Genomic DNA, 26,607 nt, shown 5'->3' on the forward strand with positions numbered 1-26,607 from the left:
TGTGTGCACGATTATGCCACAGTGCGGTTCTGGGGAGCAGGATCTACCATAGAGGCTGTGCAGCTTGCTCTGGTACAGATTTTGTAAACACAATATTGTCACAACTGTACAAGATGATTCATTTAGAGGTAGTAATTAACATGAAAATTAAGCTTAAATTTGAGCGTGGGTGTAAGTCTGAGAACTCCAATGTATCCCACTGCAAGACGGTCCATCAATTCATGAAAACTAAGGTGAAGCAATCAGAAACTGATTTGGTTGGGCATGTTTGTCTTTGTTGTTCAGCGCTCTGGGTTTTGAATAGATGGAGTTCGGTTTATTTCTCCGAATAGAAAAAGGATTTGGGAGGCCATCATCAGAAAACCGTAGGGGGCCGCTGCAGGAAAGAGAAGCGCACAAAGAGGTTAAAGCAATATCAAAGTTTTATTCTTAAAATGTAGTATAGAGAGGAACAGTAGTACAATTCAGACAGAAAAAAGGAGAATGTAGTTCCATCTTTGAAAACCCTTGATAAAAACGTAAAAAGAGTAACCTGAATCTGCTTTGTGTTCGGAGGGCACTGAGGCGGCGGCCCGAGTTTTGCATCACTGTTAAAGTTCGAGAGAAATTGAAAAATACAACCTTTTGCAACAGCGTAAAAAAATACAGCTGGGGAAAAAAAACCTCTGCTTTACATCTGTAGTGTTTTTGCTCTGGTTTTTTTTTTTCTTTTTTTTCTCGTGTTTTTTTGGTGTGTGGTTTTTTTTTGTTTTTTTTTTTTAATGTCCATATAACAAATACAGCATAAAATCTAAAATGATACATCATAGTTTTGAGTTTCATTCATTACAGTAAAATCAGTAGGATGGTAAATAGTATCAAAAGAACAAACAAGACAACAGGATGGTGTCATGAACAAGCACACGGCGTGAACAGAGCGCGCGACAGAAAGCGGAAGGTTAAAGTTCACGGAAATACATCGCCACAGCAGGTTTGTAGCCGACTGTTAATGTTCCATTAAGTAAATCCACTAGTTAAATAATATATTCTTCATATATATATTTATCTCATATATTCTCAACATTTTTTTATATATATATATATATATATATATATATATATATATATATATATATATATATATATATATATATATATATATATATATCCGTAATATATCCCCTCCCACAGTGATTTGAAGGTAAAAGTGACACGAAGAGTATGAATATCTCTAAAATATATCATCTTCCACTGAGTGTGAAGGGAAGTTACACATCTTCTGTATCATCAGCACTTCAGTACTATACTGTATATTCGACTGCATACGAACAGATACTGCTGTTCCAAGGTTTTAACCCGCAAACAATCCGTGTTTCTTTAGAAAGTATGTGCTTAAAGAAATAACCAAAAAAAAGGGAGAAAGCAAAAACATCTGTGGAAAGGAGAAAAATTAAAATATGTTTCTAGGGTAAAGTGAATGATTCTGTAGCATTAAAAACATTTAAAAAAAAAAAAAAAAATCTCAACAATTAACAGACACGAGCAAGGATTTTTTTTTTCTTCTACACTAAGCAAGTATTCACCTGGCTTTTCTCATACATTATATTTCATCAATAATTACAAACAACAATTTTGGTTGGACAAATAGAAATTAACAGTCTTGATTGCATTTTGGAGTCTATATATATATATATTAAATAACAAAAAAACCCTAATAATAATAATAAAAAAAAAAAAAAGTCGCACATTGGAAGAAAACAGTTCCATTCAGACCCGCTTTTGGGGAGAAAAAACAAAACAAAAAAAACAAAACAAAACACAGAAACATAAAAAGAAAATTATTTAATGAACGCAAAAGTAAGTGCATGTCTATGAGGCGCCATAGAGCTTCACTTTTTGTGGAACAAAGTGTTTTCTACCTGGCAGACCTTAACAAAAAAAAAGACATCAAATTAAACGATGACATTTCTCTATCATATGAAAAAAATGGAGTTCTTTTACACTTAAAAACATCACACACGATGATTTCTACACGCCTCCCTGACCCCCCCACCCTCACAACCAACGTTCAAGTGATTCAAAATATATAGATATACTGTATTTACTTTATACCTCAGTACCAAATATAAACAAACGGGTATGGATGTCCACTTAGGTCCTCAAAATGTCAATTGCAAGTACTGCCGGTAGTTCTACAAAAACATTGTACATGTATGTGTGGATGTGTGTGCGCGTGTGTGCATTAAATAAATTTTTTTTTTTTTTTAAAAATAAGCTTAAAAACAATGGCAAAGCATACCTGATAGTCGCTGTAGCACAACAGTGTTTCTATAGTTTAAGCTGATTACATATGGATAACTGAGTCAGTTTAAGCTTTATGATTATAAACATCATATATAGCCTGTAGGTCCAGTATTCTGCAACAAGCATTACAGCACCAAACGTTTCGTCATTTGGCAAAATTCAAGCTTTAAGTGAAATTCAAATGCTTTTGTATTATAATAACAATAATAATAATAAAGTGTTACTGTGACGCCGTGATTTGTGTAAAGCTAGCAATAACATTTCCCCTTGTACTTTCTTTTTATTTGTTTTTTTTTTTTTTTTTTAAATCATCTTCCCCCACCCTGCCCGCTTAACAACAAACCTAACATCGTCTTTCTCTCACTCTCATCTTTTTTTTTTTTCTCTTTTTTTGTTTAAATTCAGTAGTTTTTGTTTCCTGCTTAATCTTGGTGTGCGGTCTGTTTGGCACAATATCACAGCCCTCTTAAATTAATCATAAATATGGCTGTAATACATTAGAGTCGCAAAACAGATTTTTTTGGTTCCAAGATTTTGTGCAGGGAAGGAAAAAAACAAACAAACATAAAACACAGAAAAGAATAATATTTAGCGCATATAAGAAAAGAAAAAAAAAATCTACAGAGCAAGGTAAAATCTTCCTGTGGACAGTAATGCTCTTCTTCTGTGTACTTCTACAACGCACACTCAGACGCAGCAGAGAGCGACGGCTTACTACGGCTCTGCTCGCAGACAAGGAAAGAAACAATAGAACAAAACAAATTATAGAATCTGATAAGACCATAAAGACCTCTCTTCATAAATTAAATAATTAACATTTCTTTGTTTAGATGATTGGCCTAACTCAACTCAAAAACGACTTCACCCTACCAGACTCCCGCCCGCCCGTCCCGAAAACAAAAAACAAAACAGGAAATAAAATACATCACCAAAGACCTGATTCATCACGTTATTCGTCATTAAATCGTTCTCTTGTGGGCGCTGGGCCCAGAGTTGGACACATTTGAGCAATAATAAAATCTGTACATCTTGGAGTTCCCGCAAAGCTTTTCTTTTAAAAAAAAAAAAAAAAAAAATCAAACTCTTTGTCATATACTCACACAATTAAGTAACCTCAAGGTTTGATAGCACTTTGGAGTTGATTGTTTACCAGCTAGATTTCTGTATACATATATATTAAACATCAACTGTTATTCATTTTTGTTTCTCAAGCTTGTTAAAAATGTATTTTTTTTTTTTTAGTCCTCTTCCGGGGCAGCACCAGCGTTGCCCTCGCCCCAATTTGATTGGTCGTTCTCAGCAGGTTCCTCGCCCTCCACTTCTTCCCCTTCCTCCCCGTCAAAGTCTTCGTCCCGAGGAAACTCGATGCCCTCCAGGCCCTCCTGAGTGGCCTGGTGCGAGTCGGCGCAGTCTGCACACACGCCGTAGCGCCGCGAGCCGTGGCGGATACCCACGCTTGCTGCGAGCATGAAGATCTTCTTGCATACCATGCACTTGTATTTTTTGTCCTTCTTGTGAACCTAGAAGGTAGACAGGGTCGATGACATGGAGTAATTCCAGTTAGTTGTTGTGTAAACGATGCGTTCACTGGTAAATCTAATGTGGACTTATGCTACTTTTCTTTAGTTTTAGTCACAATACAAGTATATTAAACATGAGCAAAGTTAATGTTCTCCTTGAGATCACCGTTGTTGCTAGGAGATAACCAAGGTTTCCCATAGGTCACAAGTGCAACATTCGCCTTCGAAGTAAAAGTTGTGGCTTACCACAAAAGTTTCAAAACTTTTACTTTGAAGGTGAATGGTCTCCGTTTCTGGTTTGAGCTGCACTTTTCATGACTCAGTGTCTTTGATGGAGACTAGGCAACTGCAGGAATCTGCCAGCTTGCTGCTAGCTGGACTAAAGCTAGCGCAAGGAGGTTTTCGGTGCAGTGGCATACATCTCAAGCAACCACTTGCCAACTGGTTGGGGAAACATTTTTCTCGGCCAGGAGGGCACTGACCCATCTTTAGGCCTTTGGGACTGGTGCCTTAGTGGCTCATTACACTTGCCACATTGGTCATGTTGTTCAGTGACGCCACTACAGCTCTGCGCTGTTTACAAAATCCTCCACATCAGCGCTTGTAGAGGAGGGGGGAAAAAAAGTGTCAAAACTGGAAGCAAAGACTTTACTGCAACATCTCCCTCTGTGTAACCTGCTACTCTGAGCTTCTGTACTGAGGATCATTAAAATGGTAGTAAAAACTGACACGATTGTAAACTTGTGTCTGGTCAGCACCGGCCACATCAAAAACACTGAGGTTGTGAAAATGAGGTGAGACGTGCACGCCTGGTGCCTCTAAACTGAGTTTCGGCCACTAATGTTCAATCACTTTTGCTGGACGTGACGACACAACAATGAGGATAATGGGAACTTTGAATGGAGAAAAGCTAAAACAGCTGAGGATCTGCACCCAGGCCAAGTTAAAAAGACTGATTATTTCTGAATTATGAGTCATGCAAAGCTCTTCTATTGGAAGCTATGAATAAAATATGGAGCTGAACCATCCACGTTAAGGAAAGTAATATTCTGGTAATCTCGGAGCTGATGGGAGGCTTCAGACTAATCTAGGTTAGACATTTATACGTTTCCAGTTTCTATGCTACGCTAAGCAGAGGTAAGCAGTAGCTCAAAATCTACTGTGATTAATTGGATGTTAGCAGAATCAATATTCCCATCGGACTTGAAGCAAGAAAGCAAACAGAAGTACACCCTTCAATGTCAAAGTCTTCGTCTCAGCCAGTGATTCTCAAACAGTACCCTGATGAAGGAAAAACAGACCAACACGTTTGCTGATTGTGCCATACTAGCCTTTATTTTACCAGTATTGAACTTGAATCCTTTTTTTTGTTGTTAATGATTGATAAAACCGGGGTGTGGGGTTTGGGCATTTATTTTCCAGCTACTAGGAGTGGCTCACCAGAATAACTGCTTTTACCACTAGTGGAACACAGAAACATTTCCCCTTCTTTTTTCACTACATGGAACTGGGATAATCTTTCTCAACTGACTAAGGAGTAAAGTAATTATGCTCCATCTTTAACGGGACGATGCCAGGACAATGATTAACTTGGCCTCCTTATCTTTAGATGCAGGAAATGAGGGACGATCCCACAATTCCATTTGTTTCGAATCACTTTGTGTTTGACCCTACAGTCCTCCCACCATTACAAAGTAAGATATGCAGCCAAAACGTTCTACTTCTGCACTCACTCCCTTTGAGCAAAAGCTACCAGACACAAAACACAAGGTGGAGGTGCACTGATGTGAGGGGGCGGCCAAAACGCTGTGGTGTTTGCCAGAAATTGGAGGGCGCACGTCACGTGGTAGCGCGAGAGGATCCAGTGCATATGCAAACTCACCAGGGAATGTCTCTTTACATGCTCACGGCGGGTGAACAGCTTGCCGCAGATGTCGCAGCTGAAAGAGCGCACACCTGAGTGGATGATCAGATGCCTCTTGAGTGTGCGACGGTGCTTGGCGATGTAGTTACAGTGGGGGCACTTGAGCTTATTGAGGGCTAGGTGTGAGGACTCGCCTGCGTAGAGAGAAAAACAGAAAACATGCAGATGCACAGGAAGGTCAGCAGGAGACAACATTTTGCTCAAGGAAAAGAAAGTTGCTTTAAACCAATAATGGTGAGATGGAGCAAGACAATTATCGTAAAAGCTGCATTTCCACCGAATGATGACAGAGGGGTGTGCCAGCAACCAACATCCTGTTTATCAAATCACTGAGTTAAAATGCATTACAAACCACAAACTGTAATGCAGACATAATTTAGGCAAAGCTACGCACACTGCTAAATGTGACAGATTCGCAATCCCTCTCTGTAGCTGCTGACTGGTCTGCAGGTTAACTTTACGACAGAGGTCACGCTATGGCGATGATACAAAGATCTACGTTAGGCATGAATGTAAAGCAGCACCATGGATCTATGGATCTACTGCTTGGCTCATGTAGTTCAGTCGGGGGAGTGGGTGGTGGGGTTTATACAATTACCAGAGCACTGCAATTGAAACGAGGAGGCAAGTGTTAGCAGGCTACTAAATTAATGAGTCTCTTTATTAAATAATAAACTGAATAACGGTATGGTAAGGATAGCTACACGCTAATAACGCTCGTTAGGAGCATTAAGGCAATCTGAATAATCCATAGACACTGATCTGCCTAATGATACAGAACACACGATTAGCAAGCTAAATAAATAAAGCCTGGCTATTTTATCACTCAAGGACAAAGTCTATGTATCAGCATGTTTATTTATTTCTTTATTATTTTTATTTCAGTGTGTAAATCAATAATAATGCAGATGTCCTTGCACCCTCATTTTCTTCATTAACCCTGTGGGTATGTTTACAAGCCAGCGAGGACAGCTGGGTTTGCAAATAAATAGACGATGTATTGATTTTGAAAAGGCTCCAAACGGGCTGTCTCCACTGAGAGTGGGGTAATAGGGCTGATCCTTTTGTTTGAGCCAAGGAGCGCACAACAGAGGAGTCGTCAAGGCAGGTTGCTAAGGGGAGGAGGGGACGATGGTTGATGAGAAGCAGGTCACCTGTGTATTCACTCGGCCTGCGTGTGTTAAACACAGCACAGAAGCACCTCGGGGAAGTGCAACACGCTGTGAATTTAAGCTGCACAGATTTTGTGTAAATTCACAAACTGCCCTAAAAGTGTACATTTAAATAAATGCATTTTAAATGCAGTGATTTTTTTTCTTTTAAGTGAAAGGTCACATTCAGTAAGGTTACATTAAAAAAAAACAAAAAAAAACAATCCCTATCACACCTTTTCAGCTGATGCCACCTGACTAACCTGCCTCTAAATCATTAATCATCTATTTAAAAACAAACAAACAATCAAAGCAAAATCAAAACAGAAGATCCGTCTCAACTTTGGGAGCAATGGGAAAGAATCTAATTTAGAGTGTGCTGTGGATTCAAGTCAATAACACACAGCTCCTATATGGAATCTGGACTCTGATCTAAACTCAGTTTAGAGTCAGACGAAGTTGAAGGGATGAAATGACGGCTTCAAAATGGCTTGACAATCTTTTCCAGTTTAAAGGGAACATTTAGGAAAATGCAAAAAAGTAGTGTATACCCACTGACCTACCATTTCACACCCGCTGTATGAACTATATATACACACACACACTACACACCCTGTCACTTATGACTGTAAGCAGTACTCTCCCCTCCTACATGTATGTGACGATGTCAAGTTATTTTGCATGTGTTAACCGTTCTGTCGACTATTCTGGTTCTCAAGAATATACTGAAATCAATTACAGCTTGTTGTACCGTTGACTGTTCAGTACTGTTGAGTCGGAGCACTGGCCATTTTCATATCCTTTATAAATAGACTGAAAGTAACACATAACCTTGTCTAAATTTGTCTTCCCATCTCACGCCTTGTTGAACACTACCTTTTTTTTTTTTTTTTAAATAATAAAAAAAAATAGAAAAAAAATTGTGCTCTCTGTGTCATTGTTATACATATACTGTTTTAAAAAAAAAAAAAAAGCTTTGGTTATAGCTTTAATTTAGCAGCTTTATAGATATTAACCCAAAGGACCAAATTAAACACCAAACGTTGTTGCTCATTTTTACAGAGAAAGAAGCTACATGAGACAGTCTTGTTTTCCATATGTCAGTCTAATTTGCTTAAACTTGCCCCAGGCTTTCCACATACTGTGGAAACTCAAGTCCCGATTCGGTAGAGGAACTTTTACCCCTTGGAAAGTGCCTGGACATCAGCTGATTTGAAATTCCAGGAACCTTTGGTGGAAAAGCACCTCACAGAGATCACAGGTCAGCTGCACCTTCTAAAACCAGTTGAACAGGAGTTCCTAAATGAACCCGGTTGTTTGTCTTCTCACTTGTTAAAAGAAAACATGTTAAATAGACTTCCCACACTCATTTGAAATAATGGGCATTGCACAAGAGTCACTAAATTTGCCTAAGCTGGTAATTTAGCAGTAGTCTAGAGTGTGGCATCTTACCATTCTCCCAGGACTCCCCTTGTTGTAAGTCTTGCATGATGCTATACTGGATCTGATTGGCCAGCTCTGGGAAAGGGGGAAGGGACAAGAGAAGGGAAAAAGACAGATGAGAGGTGGTTGAGAGCTGGAGGGTGGGGTGGGGAGTGGGGGCGACGCACACCTCACAATGTCTTGTGTACACAACTAACCACCCCCACATGAAACAATGGAAGTTTCAGTGAACAACATAGGCAAACACAAAGACACAGGCCCCTACTGTATGTAAAGCAGTGTGTTTTCCACCAACCAGCGCAACAAGTTAAGGAGGCTCCAGCAGGAAGGGGGTTAACTGGAGGATGACAGAGTCGAGCCCTCACACGGCTCATCTTACACTCAGCTTTTGTAAGCACTAGTGTGAGCACCTGTGTGTGTGTGTGTGTGTACGTGCACGTCCGGTTCGTAAAGCATCAACGCTTAGAGCCCATTAAAGACACACCCCTTTGTGTGTGTGTGTGCGTGAGTGAGTGAGTGAGTGAGTGAGTGAGTGAGTGAGTGAGTGAGTGAGTGAGAGAGAGAGAGAGTGTGTGTCTCCATTCTCCCTGGGTCAATATTTGGAATAGTGAGGACAGCCCCAGTGCATTAGAGTGGATTAGGGAGAGAAGGGACTGCCCCTTGCGGCTTTGCACCTCGCAGGGATTGGGGGTAGGGTGAGCAGTGGTGGGTTGTTTCTATGTGTGGGTGTGTAAGGGTGTGCTACAACAGAGACCAGCGTGCATGCAAATACATTTCACCTGCTCTTTGTGCCTTTGCAGCACCCACCCTTTAAACAATCCAACAGTCTTGTTTGGCCAAAGAATTTACTGGCCATGAGTAATGGCTGTGGGCTTGGTGTAGGAAGAACAGGCAGCACCAGCAGAGTAACATAACCTTGAAACACTCTTCACTTTCAATTGCTCTTATCCTATTCAACACCAACCTTCCTTCAACATCAGCCGTCTTTACAACTGAACCACTGCCAAGAATTAATTGCTGCTTTTCTGAGCTTTCACAGCTCATAATTAAATATTTGAATAGTTTGGGACGTTACCTTTAACGCTAAAAAACTGACATATTTCACTAGTCAGCCCAATTTAAAGGCCAGACTAATTATGAAAAACAGGGAAATAATTGACAGTTGTTTGCAACAACGAATAATCTAAAGCACAACAAGAAGAAGACTGATAAAAAGTTACAGTTTTTATTATCCCTTTCAAAAACTGTAACAAACAAAGGCCTCCATTTGTGCTAAAATGTTTCCATCCTTGGAGCGCGACTACACAGATCAAAATGAAGCAAAATGAAAGCCAAGAGCGTGACATCACTGTGGGAAACTGGGACAGCTAGTATTGCTCGATGACTATTCACTCAAAGAGAAATATGCAAGGCAGCTAGTGCGAGAGAGCTGTGTAGTTTAAGCCAGCAGAAGAGTTTTTGTGGTGTGTACTTGTACTAATGACGGAAATGGATCATTCTAGTATTTTCTATCCAAGTATATGTAGATTTAGAAGATCATGTGACACACAAATCAAGACTGAATTACAACAATTGAGCACTGTATTCAGTACATGGCTAATCAAGGCTAGACTGTGGGAAATGCCGTCACCAACCGACCGCTCTGACAAGAAACTTTTTGTCCATAAATGGCGCTGGACAATCGAGGTGAAAAATTGTAATGGTACGGATCTTTCAATCAGACAACAGTGTATCTAAACCAATGCAGAATATCTACCATTGTGGCTGCTGCCTGTATCTAAAATAACTCACTAGAACCACAATTTGCAAAATGCTGGCTCCAGAGATCTGATGAATTTTTTTTTAGTAATACATTTATAATAAAATGAGGGGGGGGAAAAAAACACACACCAAAAAAAAAAAAAAAAAAAAACAACACTTGAGGAAGCCAAATCTACTTATATAGAATGAGGACAAAGGTTAGTGATCTTCTGCAGAGTGGAGAAGTACACTCAGGGTTTTTTTTTTTTAGCATCGTCACCTCCCCAGAGACAGAGGAAAACTCACCAGCTTTGTACCATTTATTAACCACTTTTAAAGATTACACAGTAGTACAAGGTACCATTAAACAGTCAGAAATAACAGGGATATGGAGGTTTCTGTCAAATAATGTCTAACACACTTGTCTTTATGGCTCCCAGAGGTCAGTCTACAGTCGTTTTACCATTAGTACCTACCAGTGTTGGGTAAGTTACTTTAAATGAGTAACTTAGTTACATTACTAGTTACTTCTATCAAAAGTAACTCATTTACTTCAAGTTACTCATTACTTTCAAAGTAACTAGTTACTAGGGAAAGTAACTTTGGTTTTACTCAGAATTCTCTTGTTAATGTGTTGCTTCCGTAACTGGATACCCAGTAAGATTGCCGGTCTTCTAGCTTGCTTACTTGCCACAAGTGCACTGCGCCACCTACCAATAGAAAGGAAAAAATAATGTGCATATTTCCACGAGAGAAATCCCACGCCTGGACCGTCATTGACTGCTGCCATGATTCTAGCCTACGTCACAGCGTCATGTGTGCTTTGTACATCCAACACGAAAACTGCAGTTGTCGTGCTTTCGATTGTACTCAGAACTCGGAAATTCTGCCTTCCGAATAGGAAGATGTAGGTAATACCAGACTGCAGATGAGCTGCCTGGGACAAAAAAATAAATAAATAAATTTTAAAAAAATTAAAAAATTAAAAAAAATAAAATCGGTCCAGGCGTTTTGACTAGAGACCGGCCCACCATTATAGGAAAAATCATAAAGCCTTTGAATGAAAACAAATGCTATTGTGACAGTGATGTACACCGTTTTGATGGTATATATGCGTCAATCTATCAATCGTTTGTTGTAAGATTCAGATAATTTTTTTTAAGAGCTAGATATTTTAAATGAGAATAAGAAAGAAAAGTATTTCTTTGTGCCCCCCTTTCCCTGTTAATGCCCTACCTGGCTCCCTGGCAAAACTTTGCTAGACCCGCCCCTGCACAGTTACCAGCTGTCAGCTACCTAAAAAAGGATCCTGGTGTTATTTGTCTCTCAGAAACAGTTCATAACTTCCCTTCAACTCATCCATGTCACCTAAAAGGCAAACCTGTTTCTCCATCACCTGTTCAGCTCTGATGATTCAGTAAGGACATCTCCTGGTTTCATCTTCATGCTTCCCTCTCACCACATATCCAAACCGACATCATGATCAGCAGTGTTTATGGCTGTGGTTCCAGCAAACATCAGCTGATACTAGAAAGTAATATTAAATAAATTCTAACAACAGCTGATCAAGCTTAAACGTGCTGCTGTTGTTTAGCGCAACATTTCCTCTTTCTGGCACAAAGTGAGCGATAAACAAACGAGAGAGAAAAGCCGATCAGCTGATCATTGATCAGTTTCATGATTGAAGTAGCAACAGGAGAGTGAGGGAGAGAGAATGAGAGAAGAAGAGACCGCTTTGTGTCTTTTTCATTGTAGCTGAAGTACCGGACAAACTGCATTCCTTTTCACCTCAATACGAAACGCGTAATATTTTCTCTGAATATGAGACGATTCTGTTTTTTTTTTAAACGGGATGGTTGGCAACTCTAATAATTAACCTTATGAATAAAATAAAGTTCAACATCAGAAACATCATAGCACCTACCCAGCTGTATAGAAACTCCGTCATGCTAGCTAGTACACTGTACGAAAAAGTCAGCATAACGAAAATAAACTCCACCTAAACTTGGTTTATATCTGACCCGGATAGACTGCAGGTCATAACTTCTTACCTGAAGTTCAGTTCACCTGACACCAGCGGCCGCCTCGGTCCGCCTCGCCCTTTCCCTCATCCACCTGCTGGCCTCCACCACTTGCTAATGCTACTGAATCTGTGGAAGCTCCACGATAGCCACCACACGAAGTAACGAATAACGACCCTATCTAAATCCCAGTAACGATTAACGCGTTCCTGATTTTGGCATAATAACTAGTTACTAGGGGTGGGGGAAAAAAATCGATACTGTGTAGTATCGTGATATTTTGTTTGCTAATAATGTATCGATACAGGGACAGCAGAAATCGATATTTTGTTACAAAAAAAAGGTTTTTGTGCTCTGACTTCAGAGCATGTTGATCCTTTTTCTGAGCAAGAATCCTGACATTCCTTCACTGTCCAAATGTGTTTAACTTTTTTTTGGCAGCAATAAACATGACAGTTTACTTATTTTAACTTAATTAAAATAAAACATGTCTTAAATTAAGTTTAAAACTTTTTTATTTTATGTAAAATTATATTTTGTTTTAATTTACTTTCAAATTCTTCAGTTGCTGAAGGGGCTGCATAGTTTTCATAAATTGCTTAGTTCAGAATAGCTATAATTGTACCAGATGGTTGCATTCAGTTAAGTTGGACTAGACTGTAATACAAACCGTTCAGTTTTTCAACAATAAAACTGACTGAAATGAGAGAAAGACTGAGTGCGAGACTTTGATATTAAATAAAATGAATATTGATAAAGTTTACCTTTATGTACAGAATCTGAATATCGCAAAATATTTTAAAAAATTGCAATAATATCGTATCGTGGGATGTATGGTGAGTCCCACCTCTACTAGTTACCGTGCTCGTTACCACAATAATAACGTAGTTACTGTAACGCGTTACTTAATAACGTGTTAGTCCCAACACTGGTACCTACTCAGATCAGCTTGACGGGACTCGAGGCAGTACGACTCATTTTTCACCGCAATTAAGTACCACCTTGCGTGGGGTCGTTATAGCAATGCGGCTGAACATCCTGTGACGTCATTTGTATGTGACACGAACACCACAAAGGTGGACGTTGAGATGACATATTTAGACTTGTTCAAAACAGCTGATGAGATCAGGATTCTTTGCCAAAACTTTTGTAGTTTCAACCTCAGCTCTAATCTTCAGAAGAAGAAAAAACCCTCAGCAACTTAACTTAGTCTGCACTCTGTAGCACTACTCCAAAATGGGAACTAACACTAATACACACACAAAACAAAAACCCCGCTTAGAATACACCAGAACCAGAGAAATACCACAAACGGTACAATTTAACCTTAAATGAACGTTGTATCACATGTTTAGCGCACAAGCGGGCTACATTTCTTATGACCTAAAAAGAGGTGAAGCGCCCTCCTCTCCAACATCAAACAGCAGCAGCATAATGTGCTGCACATTTTAGCCTTAAATTCTCTAGACACCACCACTCGCAGATATTTCACAAAAGGCCGGCCATTAGTTACAGACGTTCAAGGTTCTTGACTGTAGTAGTTAAAGGGTTTAAGCGTCTGGATGAGGAGGTGGTTATATTTTGGTGAGCCGATCATTATTTACATTGAAAACGCAGCACATACTGCTCGACTAAAAATCTGGTAGTTGAGGTAAATGTACTGTTGGACAGAAAATATAATTTAGGGGTAAACAGCTGCCTTAAAACCTTTTTCATGTGATTGATATCTTACACAAAGCCATAAACATCTCTTTATTTGGAAAAAAGCTGTATATACTGAACAGAGACATGGAGCACACATGTTAAAAACTAACAGCTTTAAGTGAACTCTCTCTAGGCCAACACCCAGCATCGCTACACGTACATTTTAAAAGAGGCCTTGGAGGCACAAAGAGCATTCAAGTGCATTTAGGGAGGTCTGCGGGAAGAAATACTTCCCCTGCTTTCTTCATTATCCCGCATCAGGGAGGGCTTCTGTCTCTCTCACACCACACGTACATAAAATGTAGTTCTCTACTTCTTCTACACACAGTCTTCACATCCTCTTCCCCCTATCAATACCACTCCACTTAATATGTGATATCATTATGGTTAGATGGAGAGCCATGCTTAATGGCAACAAGAGATGGAGAAGGCTGGATCTAAGAAGAGATTACTAAGAGTGCTACAACGTATGCGGACTGGATAGGGTGGATGAAGGAACAGACAGAGTACAAATGTAACCAGTGTTGAACAGAAGAGAAAAAGACTGAAAGGACAGAAGATTTCAAGAAATGGAATACATGAAAGTCTCTTACAGAAACAAAAACGACCTCAGCGTTAGAAGGACAGACCTGGCAACATTAACATATCTAGATCTCTCATCTCTTAACTTTTATGAGCCCAACGGTCTGGAGTATTTGGTGAAGCCCGAGTCCAGGATTGGCTTAATTATTGACCATTCATGGCAGGTTAGATGCTTGAAAAGCACAGATTGGACTGCTTTGGGTTCAATCTGTGCTTTTATTGGGTTAGCAAGTAGGAAAAGTTTGTTACTTGATGATAAAGCCAACTGAATGTTGCTTTTGAACCACTCATGTTTCAGGGCTCTACTCAGTAATCTTCACTATATTTTTTAAAACCTTTTTGGCCGACAAATGTGCAGCTACAGACTCCTTTCAAGGTTGGAATTACTTCTAAAGCACAGTGCGTTATTCTGCATTTGGACAAAAAAAGGGTTCGTTTACATTATTCACTTTAAATACAAGGTTTTAATGTGTCATGTGACTACCAAGAGTGCAGAGATGCTTTACAGCGGAGGACAAGAGCTCGGTCTGAGGCTCCACTGTGTGTTGTAGGAGTTTCTGACAGAAGGAGTTTGTCAGGCATGATGGGGGGAGGGGTAAAGGAAGAATATAAACACTTACACAAGAAACAAAATTTCTTATGCTAATTACTACTTAGCATTAGCTATAAAGGACAATCCACATATTCTCACATCTCATAGCAAGACTGTTGTAAAGTTGAAAAGGCGTGTTAAATGTGTGTCTTACCAGCATTTTCGGAGAGCGAGGAGAAGTCCTCTCTGGGGTAGGAGGCTGAAGGCTGGATGAACATCCCCTCATCAAATCCCTCTTCAGGCTCTGGTGGGAAATTGTAGACAAACCGCCGTGTTGTAGCTTGTTTTTTCCTCCGTCCACTTCCAGCTGCAGCATCTGGTGCCTCTCGCTTTATTGCTGCGGGTGATGCAGCCGTGCCGCCTGTGGCTGGCTCGTTCCAGACGAAGACCCGCGTCTGGCCACTCGTCGCCCGCATTTCATTGGTCTCTGCTGAATCAGATGAGTTGTCGTGGTGGGTCCAGCTACCAGAGGCTCCGGGGGTTACCAGGGCACAGCCCTCACCCCCGACCACTGTCACCTCTATATCACTCGTCTCCTCTTTCACGCGGCCATTTTCGTCATCTTCTTCCATTGCCTCCTTCCCTTGATTGCTGCTGGCCTTGATTGATAGCTTTGACAGGATGCTTGTCGCCCAGAAGTTACTTGGCTTACGGTCTAGCCCCCTTTGCCCCTCTTTGGCCACCATCTGCCTCTTGTTGTAGTCCACCACCACGGAATCGGGAGCTTCTTGCTTGATGCTGATGTTCAGAGCATCCTTTATAAAAGCCCTACAAGAATGTACAACCTCTGTCATCTGGAGGTAACTAGCAACTGACATCACCTCAATGGCATTTTGGCTTGTGAGCAGCAGATTCCCAGAGTAGAGAAAGTCGAGGATGACCGAGAAGCCCTGCACAGCAGCAACATCTAGGTGTGTGACCGTGGTCTGGTCCTGGGTCTCGCTCTTGGTCAGACAGTAGAGGGTTTTGAAGTAGCGGCTGCCTGCGACCAGTATATTTTTGTGCGCGCGGAACACCTGGCCCGAGACGACAATGTTGACGTCACAGAGGATGCCACTTTTGCGTTGCTTGTCCAGCTCTTGTAGAAGCTGGTAACAGTAGGAGTTCTCGTTGGGCTTGTTGCGGTAGTCTTCCTCTGTGCAGTTAGTGGAGGGGCTGGTGTTGTCCGAGGGCCTCAGTGTCTCCTTTTAAGCAAGAAGGAAGAAGAAAAAAAAAAAAAAAGTATTTTAAAAAACTGTGTGTGCCCACACAAGTAATTTGCAAGTGCAAGCATAAATGCAATCGTACACAAATGTTTTCCCTTCCTGTAAGTCCTGTCTTTACAAAAAACAAATACACCCACTGGGTTCCCAACGACACTGTTGCACCTGTCCTGGGGGTGAAACTGGTTTGACAGGCTGCTGTTAACGGGGAGGTGGGAATGACGGAAGGCAAGGTCCAGTACTTTATGGCTAGGTAACACACTAATGTCAATGTGTTTTCTAAACCAAATTCCACAACTGCAAATGTAAACATAAAACACAACCACATATTAATAAACATGAGAAATGACTGTATTCAACCATCACAAACAAAAGTAACACATCTTATTCTATGTACCAATAGAATGCCTGCAAAAACCTGAACATGACGCCATATTTGAGCACGATGGCATGTTTGTTCAGCTAAAGCAAGCGTTACAAAAACTTAACACGTTTCTGAGGTAAGCATTAGTGACCAATCAGGCACAGATCAAGTCAAATATCTGACTGATTCAACTCCTGCCAGATGTTGTGTTCCAAGTAAGCGGAAAACTCAAGGACTGAATGAAAGTGCAAATAGAGAATACAGTTCCTTGAATGGCCACTAAAGACTGGCTCAGTGAGAGAGACACACGTTAAATGCCTGTATTAAAATGTTGACATGTATGGAATGAATTTTCTTTTTAATAACTTGAATAATTTCATATTGATAAGGCTTAAAACCATGGTTATAGTCGCCATGACTCCCAGGTGTTAACAATACACCTCCTGAAGTTCCCCTCCTTAGGGTACGTCCCCACTAGCTAGCCCTGATAGATTTGAAAACTGTGTTTTCATCTGAAAAGGCTCCGCGTCCACACCAGCGTTTTCAGTCATTTTCACAGAGTTGTGCGTCCACATTGAAACGGCCCAAAACGCTTACGTTCCAGTCATGCGCAAAAGCCATTGAGAATTAAAGAACTTGAAGAAAAGCTATCTGGAGCAATCAAAACAACCGCTGTATAACGCACTCTGCTATCTTTGTTTATTTGGTCACGTGACTGCGTCACATGACTAAAATGCGTCATCGTTTTAGAAAGTCTGCGTTTTCGTGTGTCCACACTGCGACGGGACAGCTGCGTTTTGAAATGTATGCGTTTTTGAGAGTGTTTTCCCTTGAGGAAAGCGCCATCTTAGTGTGGACAGGAGGTCAAAGCGGAGAGAAAACTGGACGTAGCCTCAGTCTTTTCTCCTTTTGGAGATTCTCAATGCAGTCATTTCAAGAATTAACATGACTTACTTAACAAGTGTGTCTCAGTTTTGGTAAGCAAGATTCTACCCTTCTGTTGTAGGAGATGTGTCTCTGCAATGAACCTACACAATCTTTGAAATCAGCTTGCTAACTGTAGCATTAGCTGATAACTTATCAGTCCACCCTTTCACCTAAACACGGTCACTCCCGGCCTCAGAAAGAAAAAAAGATGGCGATGGCTATAAAAGAAAAAAGAAAAGTAGAGCCTTCAAAATGCAGAATCTACAAACCGATGGGTGAGATCACTGCTGCTACATTAGTCTTTTAGATACAGACCGTGGTTTCAAAAAGGGAAGAAAACAAACACATAACATTAACACTACACAGAATGAAACAAATGGACTTTCAGTGACCCCTATATACACTCGCATGGATAAGAATAATTCTGGATTAAGACCTCTATCCATTTGTATGTCCTGATAACACAGTTTGAGGCACCATTAAGAAACTAGCCATAACTGTGCTAGGAGCATTTTTGAAATGTCTCAATGTCTTGAGTTTGTTTTATTTTTTTCTCCCCCTTCATTAAAACATGTTTTCTTTCCATTTATATTCTTTAGTTAGTTTCTACTACAGATTCACAGGATTCAACGTTTTGCACATATTCTGTTTCTAAACAACTAAATTCTGTCACTTGATGAACAGGAAATAGGCCATAAATAGACCAGGAGGCCTGAGAAGTATCCAAAACAAGCATGGGAGGGGTACAGGCAAAGGCATCAAACCCCACTCACCTGGAAAGAGTTGAAGGGCAAAGAGCCCGACTAACACAGAGCAGGAGAAAGAGGTGTGTATAGAGATGTGCATGCATATGCTTAATGCAAACATCACATAACACACAGTCTGGGGTGAAGTAAATGCATATATACTCACAGACAAAATACAATGCGCCCCCCTCCCCCCAAAAAAGTATGTATGTATGTATGTATGTATGTATGTATACACACAAAATCATAAACCCAGAACATGTATGTCAGTTTTCCCACATGATGTACACAAGCAGGGCATATATCTCTGGCTCATTTTAGAATTGCAGAGCAGATGTCCTAATCCAGAATAATTCACATTGCTCAAGCCCTGCATTTTTGCCCCCACCCATCACCATCTCGCCGGCGCGCGTGCACATCCACACACAAACACTGCCTACACGTACAGCTGGGGTTTCAGCTCGAGTAATTCAGATTAAATCCATTTCTCTGAGGTCCCCACCCAGCCCCCACCCACCACCCCTACTCGCTCCACACTGCAGCTCTTGTCCAGGGCAGCCTGGTCACAGTATAGGGGAGCTTATCATCCTCTGCCACAGCTGGAGGGAGAGAGATGGGATGGAATAAGACGAAAGGCAGAATGAGGGAGAGATAGGAGGGGTTGACTTTGCAGACCACATAAATAAATAGAGGATGCACAGATAGAGCACATTAGGAGACAAGAAAGCTGCACTGCACCATCCTGGTGGGGAAAAAAAAAGCAAAAACGTAGAAACAGAACTGACAGAAATATATGAAAAGAAGCTGAGAATGTGCTGATAACACACACTCCAAGAAAATGAATAAAAGGCTGAGCTTGAGAGAGCAGTGAGAGACAGGGCGGAGGAGAAAATGTCGAGCAGAGGGGGACAGAAAGCGAGCGTGATAGAGAAGGAGTTGGGTCACCCCATTTTAGCCTTCACAATAGCTCGTGTTCTCCCCTAGGCTTATTGTCCACTCACTGTGGGCCTTTGTGAAAAGGCTCGGCACTCACTCTCTTATTACACAGCAGCTCCCACTTGCAAGCATAGAAAGGAGCCATGGTGCATGTGGGTGAGGCTAAGAGGATGAGGAGAGAGGGAGAGAAATTATTCCATGATATACACATCAAAGCCTGTGGAGGGGCACGGTTATCATGTTGAGTACTATGGGTGGGGTGGGGGTTAATATAGCGTTGTGGTGACAGGCAGGAGAGCGATCGCAACAAGGGGAGTCGGATATGCTTTCAACTTAGGCTGTCAACACTCATGCTTGTTTGTTTTTGCCCAGAGTTTTCAATTTTCCACCTAACAGCATGAAATAAAATAACCTTAATGACAACTTCAGGGCTCAACAGACTCAGAAAATAAATAAATAAAAACAAATACATCTCAAATACCACAAATAAACCAACACCCACAAACTTGCAGACTGCTTATCATTTGCAGCAACTAACCATCCCGCTCCCAAACACCCTGACTCCTCTCAGCTTTTATCCGGGCTAAGTTGCTCCATACTGGCTTCATGAGCAGCATCATTCTTTCTCCAGATGTGCCATGTGTGAGATGGGAGCTTAAGAGAACCAGCAGATCAACCCTGCACAGCAGATGCTGGAGGCAAAACCAGCTTGAGCCAAAAGAGAATGTGGGGACAATATCAGCCTCCCCCAGTCATGACGTGGCTGGGTTTTTATTTGAGCCAGAGATGCCAGGGGTGGAAGAATAAAAGGCAGAAAGAGAGCACAGCATCCAAGAGGGTGCTTTGATCTAGGTCAAACATGAATGCTTCAAAATCTTACAGTGAAAAGCCAATAACTGCTGATTTACAGGTGGATTAAACAAACCAAGATGGTCATAAACCCGAGCCTTGATGCTCTGACTGCTTGTAGAAAAGAATACTTCAACAAACTCAACCACAAACCCAAACAAACCACAACGCCCCCAAGGCCAGCAGATCCATGGCAAACACTCAGACACACCTCCAACAGATCATGTCATACAACAAGGTCCCCTTGAAACATAATAACCCACTGGAGCCAGTTTTTGTTTACCTTTTATGCACACATGTTTGCCTCCGTCCCCTCACTTATACCCCACCACCCTCCATCTATCCAGTCCCATGACCAGCCCAACCCCGAGGCCATCTCCACCAGTCTTTCACCAACTCCCTCCATCTAGTGTATCCTTCACTCAGCCCCCCCTTTCCTCACCCAACCCGTCTGTCCCCAGATGCTAGAACAATACTGCAGTGTGCATTTGGCCCAAGGTGTGGGAGGGCTGCACTAAGCGAGTCCCTGCCTCCCAACAATGCTAAAGAGCCGGGGGTGTCACTGACAGACTCAACGAGAAGAATTCTCCCTCCGGCTCCTCCCCACCCATTCCCCTGACCTGCGTCCCCCAATAAACACCCCCCTCCCGCGTATCCACCCCGGTCTATCTGCTAGGCACCAGGCTGGCAATAGGCTGGACCCCTTATCCCTTGTGGGAACACTCAATCACAATGAATATGGTGTTTGTCTAGGGCTACAACAAGAATTAAAATCTGAATTTTTCAGGCCAATATTAATGTCATCATTTCTCAGAGACTTTGGGAAAAAAGCATTTCCTTCAGCTTTAATTGCAATTCAACAGAAATTAAACAAATAATGAAAAGAGAAAGAAATACGACCCGAACTAAACGTGTCCCGGCCTGCAGGAAGGGAAAGTGGGCTTTTAGGGAGCAACAAAACTAAAAGAAAGTGTGTGGGGTTGAAACACAAGAACAAGAGAGACACTGTCAAATAATCATTTTATCTCCGCTCTTTATCTTATTTCAATAATCGTTAGAAGCCAAAATTATAACTGAAATTAAAGTTTGATTAATGATGCAGCCCTATGTTTGTCTCTACTAAAATGACAGGATGAAAATTACATATAAAAAAGAAGCCTAAACATATCTTAATTTCCCTTTTGGAGAATTAAGTGTAGTGATATCATCTTACACCCTCATTTAGACCAACACAGTAGTGTTTGTTTGGCCATCAAATCAAATGGGTCAACATACATCATCTGACCTGACTACAGCCGTATCCTGAGCTGGTTCGGGCACATATCGCTAATCTCTGGTGAACAGGCGAGATGGGGATTAAATTTGTCATTTATACTCAACAACAACAAAAAAAACAAACAACGAAAACAAGGAAGTAAATGAGGGGTAAGAGAGAATGGCTGTCAAAAACTTGGTGTGACAAATGACAATTACACATCTCTCTGTGTCATCATGTTAAGAGGAATACCAGCCACATAGTCTCTGCACACAACCATGACAAGGAACTTTCTCTATCACTCTGTAACATCTAGAGTGGGTTTAACACACCCTCAGCCGCCCTCCTTTAAATACGTATTAAAAGAAGTGTATGGACTGCCCATTTTTCACCATAAAAAATAAAACTTTTCTGAGAATTTAATTTAATTAAAATGGTCGTACATATGTGACTTCATATCTAATCTCAGAAAACCTTGTCTCCTTTTGCCTCCGTTTACCCTTTTTTTCCCCCTCTAGTGAGCACGGGGAACAATCTGACCATAAGACAGCATCTAGAGAATTAAGGACAACGGCCCCCTTCTCCAAGGATACCCACATTTAACACAGCTGCCCTGGTGTGCTACAGATAATTGAATTAGGTTTAACAAATGCAGCAGAGGCCTGACTAACATCAGGAATGGGTGAATAGAACAAGACGTTGCCTCATAACACCGTAGTTCCCCTTTAATGTACTGCTTCATAATGCTGTCTCGCTTACACTGCTGCCTATTATTTCAGCAGTACTGTGTTTGCTGTTTTGTTTACTTTAAAAAGGCAGACCAAGTTGAGGAAGCATAAAAACAAAAGATAAATAGTTCAGAAAAAAAAGAAAGAAGGCTTTAAGCTTTAATTCAATCTTTATCTACTCAGCTATAACCATTTATGAGGAAATGGCCTGAAAAACCTCTCAAGACAGCGTCTGGGGTCCTTGTTGCTAGGGAAAAGCCTCACCAAGCCCCTAATCCACTCCTAGTGCTCTCCTTACCAATTAGAGATGTGTACAAGTTAGTGGATCACTTTAAGTCATTCTGATTAGTGATTGCGTGTACAAAGGAAGGAACTAAATGTAGTAGTACAATCCTCTTCACTCACAAATCACAGACAAATAGCACCCCGCTCTTAATTCTCGTGACAGCCCAAGCCATTCTCTGAATATGAGGTAGGATGTGGCAATTTAAAAAGGAACTGAGCTCCCCCCCCTACTGTAGGACTAATAAGAAAAATGTCCTTTGACACCGAACTGTACAGACAAATCTGCCCTCCCTGTTTTTATGAGGTCACTAAAAGAGTATTGTAGAAGTGTTGCTTAAACTGTAATAAAAATGACGAAGCAATAAAAACATCTCATGGACATCAATAAAGGCAGTTCACATGCAATAAGACGTGAGTGTTTTGAATTTAAAAAAAAAAAAAAAGGCATTCAAGAAACTGATACCCAATTATACCTACATCGAGCTTTAGCTAACTACACACTCTTTAAGTGCCTATTAAATAAAGTGGAGTCATTTCCTGTAAGTATGACCCGTGGTTTCAGTCGTCTGCAAACAGGATAAGCCTTTAATCATAAGATATGCCCCAAAGTTATAGCCAGAGCCCAATAATCCAGAAATATGGATGACAGGCTCAGGTGATGCTGTGTCATCCTATTACTGACATCTATTTTCACTCTTTCAAACCTTTTCAAACGCTGCCTCTGGGCAAGCAAGATGTCACGCTCAGGGCAACCTGATTTACTCTCCCCTCCTTGTCCAGCACTGCAAGTGACACCATCTATGGATTTTGGGGGGTCATTCTCGCACAATGCCTCTAATTTAGCTCCCTAAAGGGAGGCGGAGGTGGAGGAGCAAGAAATGCGCCAGAGGTCACCCGGGACAGAGAGGCAGCAGAGCTGTATGAGAGGCGGGGGGTTGGGTAAGGGGTGCGGTTCCCCGAAGGCTGCCAGGGTCGAGCCCTTGCCATTGTGCGACCTCTAGCAAGCTAGCGATCAAGACTACTGCTGGTGAAAGGACTAGCTGCGATGTACAGTGAACATCTAAAAGTGCTCCACAACACCTTCACTGTCCGATATGTATCCCTTCATTTTCGGCAGTTATCGGTGATTAGCAGTTAATTGTGACATGCAATTAGTCACTTGACAACAAACAGCCTCCGGAGCGATATTAGCTAGCAGGTGTCAAACTGGAGCAGGTCTTTAACTTGCCCGGTGAGTGGGCACACAACAGTAACTTGCATAGTACAATATATTTTGAAGTGATTTTGTTTTTCCACTCTGTCACCCCTTAGCTTCGGTACAGGGGCTTTCCAATGCGGCCACTGGTCACCTACCTCCGGCTAAACAGTAAAGCCGCGGGCGGCTTGTGAAGCTAGGCTAGACATTTGCTGTGGTCGTTAGCGCACACCGATGCTAACTATTTAGCCGGGAGAAGGGATTGTGAAGCTTAGGTAAAAGCTCATTTTCCTGCCAGGCTGCGCTTTACAATTTGAAGTAACTTCTATTATGTGTGACAGAAAAGGGAAACAGGTAATGACATTAAGGTATACCGACGGTGTGACAGGTATTTCACGTTACGTAGTTAACTAAACGAAAGCGTCGTGGAGTTGGGCTAACGTTACCTGTTTGGTGGGATCGTTTCTCCCGTGCTCAGAAGACAGGTGATGTCTCAGCAGCAAGGCCCGCTTGTAGTTGCGACTGCCTTTGACGAGCTCGTCGCTGTTTTTAGTGGCAATGTTGTGACACCAGGAGCACGACATGAGTCCAGTCTCCTGGCAAAATTTGAGCCATGGAAATTCTTGCAACCACGAAGCGTGGAAAAGCGAGTGTTTCTGAAGCAGCGTCTGCGGTCTCATCTCTACCCCAGATTTCCTGGATCCCGTCTCGCCTCCCCTGGCAGTCTCCTGGCCGTCAGCGCTGTTGCTGTGACCGTTCCCCGCAACCCAGTTTTTCCCGTCCCCGGACCCGTCCTCCGCTTCCACCGAGTCGACACGATCGTCGCCCTCCGCAGCTGCCCGACTGCCCCCTTCCGGGTCCTCTTCTTCCTCCGCCTCGGGTTCCGTGCTATCGCTGACAGATCCAGCGCCCTCCACTCTCTTCTGCGATGGTCCTTTCGCCCCCAGATCCCTGTCCTCCTCTTGATCCGGCCTGTTCCCGTTAAAATGTCGATCTTGACAGGCCGGGGCCTCCCAGCTGTTACAGTTCCCCCCACCGATACCGCTGGAACCCGTTAACCCAGCTAATCCACCTCCTCGGAAAGCCAGCGACCTGCGGTTTCTCTCACCGGACATTTTTTTTTCTTAATATATGTTAGAATCTTCACTTTCTCAACAGTATCCCCCCTCCTCCGATTAAAATGCTGTGTTTATAACCGATGTGTTTTCCGAAAGAGATGGACCGTCGTCGTTTCTGCGCTCCGCTCGGCCCTCCCGGTGAGAGTATGTAGGTTATGCGGAAATAAATAAAGGTTTTAAACGCATAATGAATTTCAGGGTTCTCGCTGCGTCCGCGCAGGCCCCGCAGAGGTCGAATGGCAACGACTTTCCTCCCCACAATGCACCTCGACCAGAGGGGGCGGGGGGGAGGGGACGCGTTGGTGGTAGTGGTGGTGGGGGGTGGCTTTTTAAAGGAAGATGACGGGGGGGTGTAGATCAGCATGGGGTCTTTTGTGCTTTAAAAAAAAAGCACCCATTTTCCGCATGCTTTTCATCTGATATCTGTTTGTTTTATTAGACCGCAAATGTCAAATCACATTCCTCACGGCGGGGTGTCCCAACATTCACGAATGTCTGCAGTAGGAAACTTGTCGGGTGTCTTTTTTATATTATCCATTTATTTACTTTTTATTATAGTGAATATATGTATTATACATAAATAAATAAAGGTTGGCATTTGAATATAAAGAAGTGGGGCCAATAAATATACATAAAAGCATGTTAACCGAGATATTTATTCCAAACAAAATTGCTTACACTACACTAATATTAAGTCAAGATTCGACATTCAACACCACAATATTCCCTCTGAGCTTTATGTGGTGTGTGTAAGAATGTTGCCTTATATTTTGTATGTGCTCGAAGTACATTTTCATTTGTGTGTTTTTTTCCAGACCTCCTTTGTTGAGTTTGCTGATGCATGTTGAACCCTAAAACAAAGGTGTTATTCATTAACTGAGATTTTGTATATATATATTGAAACGCGCGTGTCTGAAATAAAGTCACGCAATGCGTTTGGACGCGAAGCGTCATTCTCTGGAGACTCCAGCCTTGTATTCTCGCGTATCTGCTCGTCTCCCACTCCTTGTGATCAAAACGAAATCCAGTAGGTGGCACTCTTTCATCTGAGCGTCTTTTCTCACCCTCAGTGTGTGTCACATTGCTTGGTGTATAGTTTCATTGCTTCCCAATTAAGAGCTTTGCACACACAGCGTGTGAACAAGAGTGGGAATTAACCCGGGTTTGGATGACAGTAACGTGGAGGATTGTATATCCCACAGGAGTGGGTAAATCCCCGAGAAGAAGACAAGGAATGTTTTGTATGGCTAGTGTGTGTGTTTATTCATCTAGCCCGTACACGCTATCAGCTGGAAAATAAAAATATAATGGAACTAAAAGGAAAAATAACTGAAATTCCTTCGATTCTGTCATACTAAAATGCAGTGTGTCATCTCGCATCAAATGAACAGCAGGCCTCGCAGGTGGCAGTGAATTCTGTCTCAGCAGAGCAATGACTGCTGTATCTTTAAAATTAGAAATAAATCTTGAATTGACTTGATTGTAAATGGAGGTTAGTTTGAGCTTAAGAAAGATATGCTCAAAACAATATTTAGCCGAATATATATAACTCTTAAAAAGAAACAAAAAGAAGAAAAACAAAAAAGAAATAGAAACTAATATTTAAGGCAGCCATGATAAAAATTGATATTGATATATAATTTCATTCTTCCTGTATATGCTGGAGTTACATGATGTGGAGCAGCGGTATTTTCCTCACTATTAGTATTAAAAATAAAATGATAATGATTTAAAAGCCCGATTTAACTGGCTTTTCTTTAAACTGATTTAACTGTCGCCGCCTGAGACTGGCACCAGAAGCAACAGGTTTGCATGTGTCATAGTCTTCTTCGCATTTTACCTGACACTGTATCTGTAAGAAAAAATAAAACAACATATATATACTACTACACTATTGCAGATATATATACATTTTACATATACATACTCTTGTTGTACAGTAAAAAACAAACAAACAAACAAAACAGAAACACAAGTAATGACGTGTCCTTGTTGCGCAGCTTTGCATTGTTGTTGGGCTAAAACTTGATCCACGTGCTTGC

The 26,607-nt window shown here is 41.6% G+C and overlaps 1 protein-coding gene across 2 annotated transcripts; it reads right to left on the reverse strand.

Annotated features, from left to right (window-relative positions):
- Positions 1-404: 404 nt before the first annotated feature.
- zbtb10 (zinc finger and BTB domain containing 10) lies at positions 405-24,811 on the reverse strand. 2 transcript variants are annotated; one of them, XM_080862730.1, is made up of 5 exons: positions 23,894-24,811; positions 15,115-16,144; positions 8,331-8,396; positions 5,686-5,861; positions 405-3,803 (listed from the first exon to the last, which is right to left on the reverse strand). In XM_080862730.1, the coding sequence occupies exons 1-5, from the start codon at positions 24,560-24,562 to the stop codon at positions 3,522-3,524; spliced, it is 2,223 nt and encodes a 740-aa protein (XP_080718856.1). In that variant the 5' UTR covers positions 24,563-24,811; the 3' UTR covers positions 405-3,521. The 2 variants fall into 2 exon arrangements, with proteins under 2 accessions (XP_080718856.1, XP_080718857.1); XM_080862731.1 differs by lacking the exon at positions 8,331-8,396.
- Between the last annotated feature and the right edge of the window lie 1,796 nt (positions 24,812-26,607).

This window comes from Rhamphochromis sp. 'chilingali' (assembly GCF_963969265.1).
Source record: "Rhamphochromis sp. 'chilingali' genome assembly, chromosome: 17".
NCBI lineage: Eukaryota > Metazoa > Chordata > Actinopteri > Cichliformes > Cichlidae > Rhamphochromis > Rhamphochromis sp. 'chilingali'.

Bases quoted from the DNA above. Each gene is read 5' to 3' on its own strand.
- zbtb10 (XM_080862730.1), bottom strand. From the start codon at position 24,562: ATGTCCGGTGAGAGAAACCGCAGGTCGCTGGCTTTCCGAGGAGGTGGA. The intron at 8,397-15,114 runs GTAAGACACACA...CCCCTTTCCCAG, and splicing joins CTCGCTCTCCGAAAATGCTG to AGCTGGCCAATCAGATCCAG. The intron at 5,862-8,330 runs GTAAGATGCCAC...CTCTCTACGCAG, and splicing joins AGGGGAGTCCTGGGAGAATG to GCGAGTCCTCACACCTAGCC.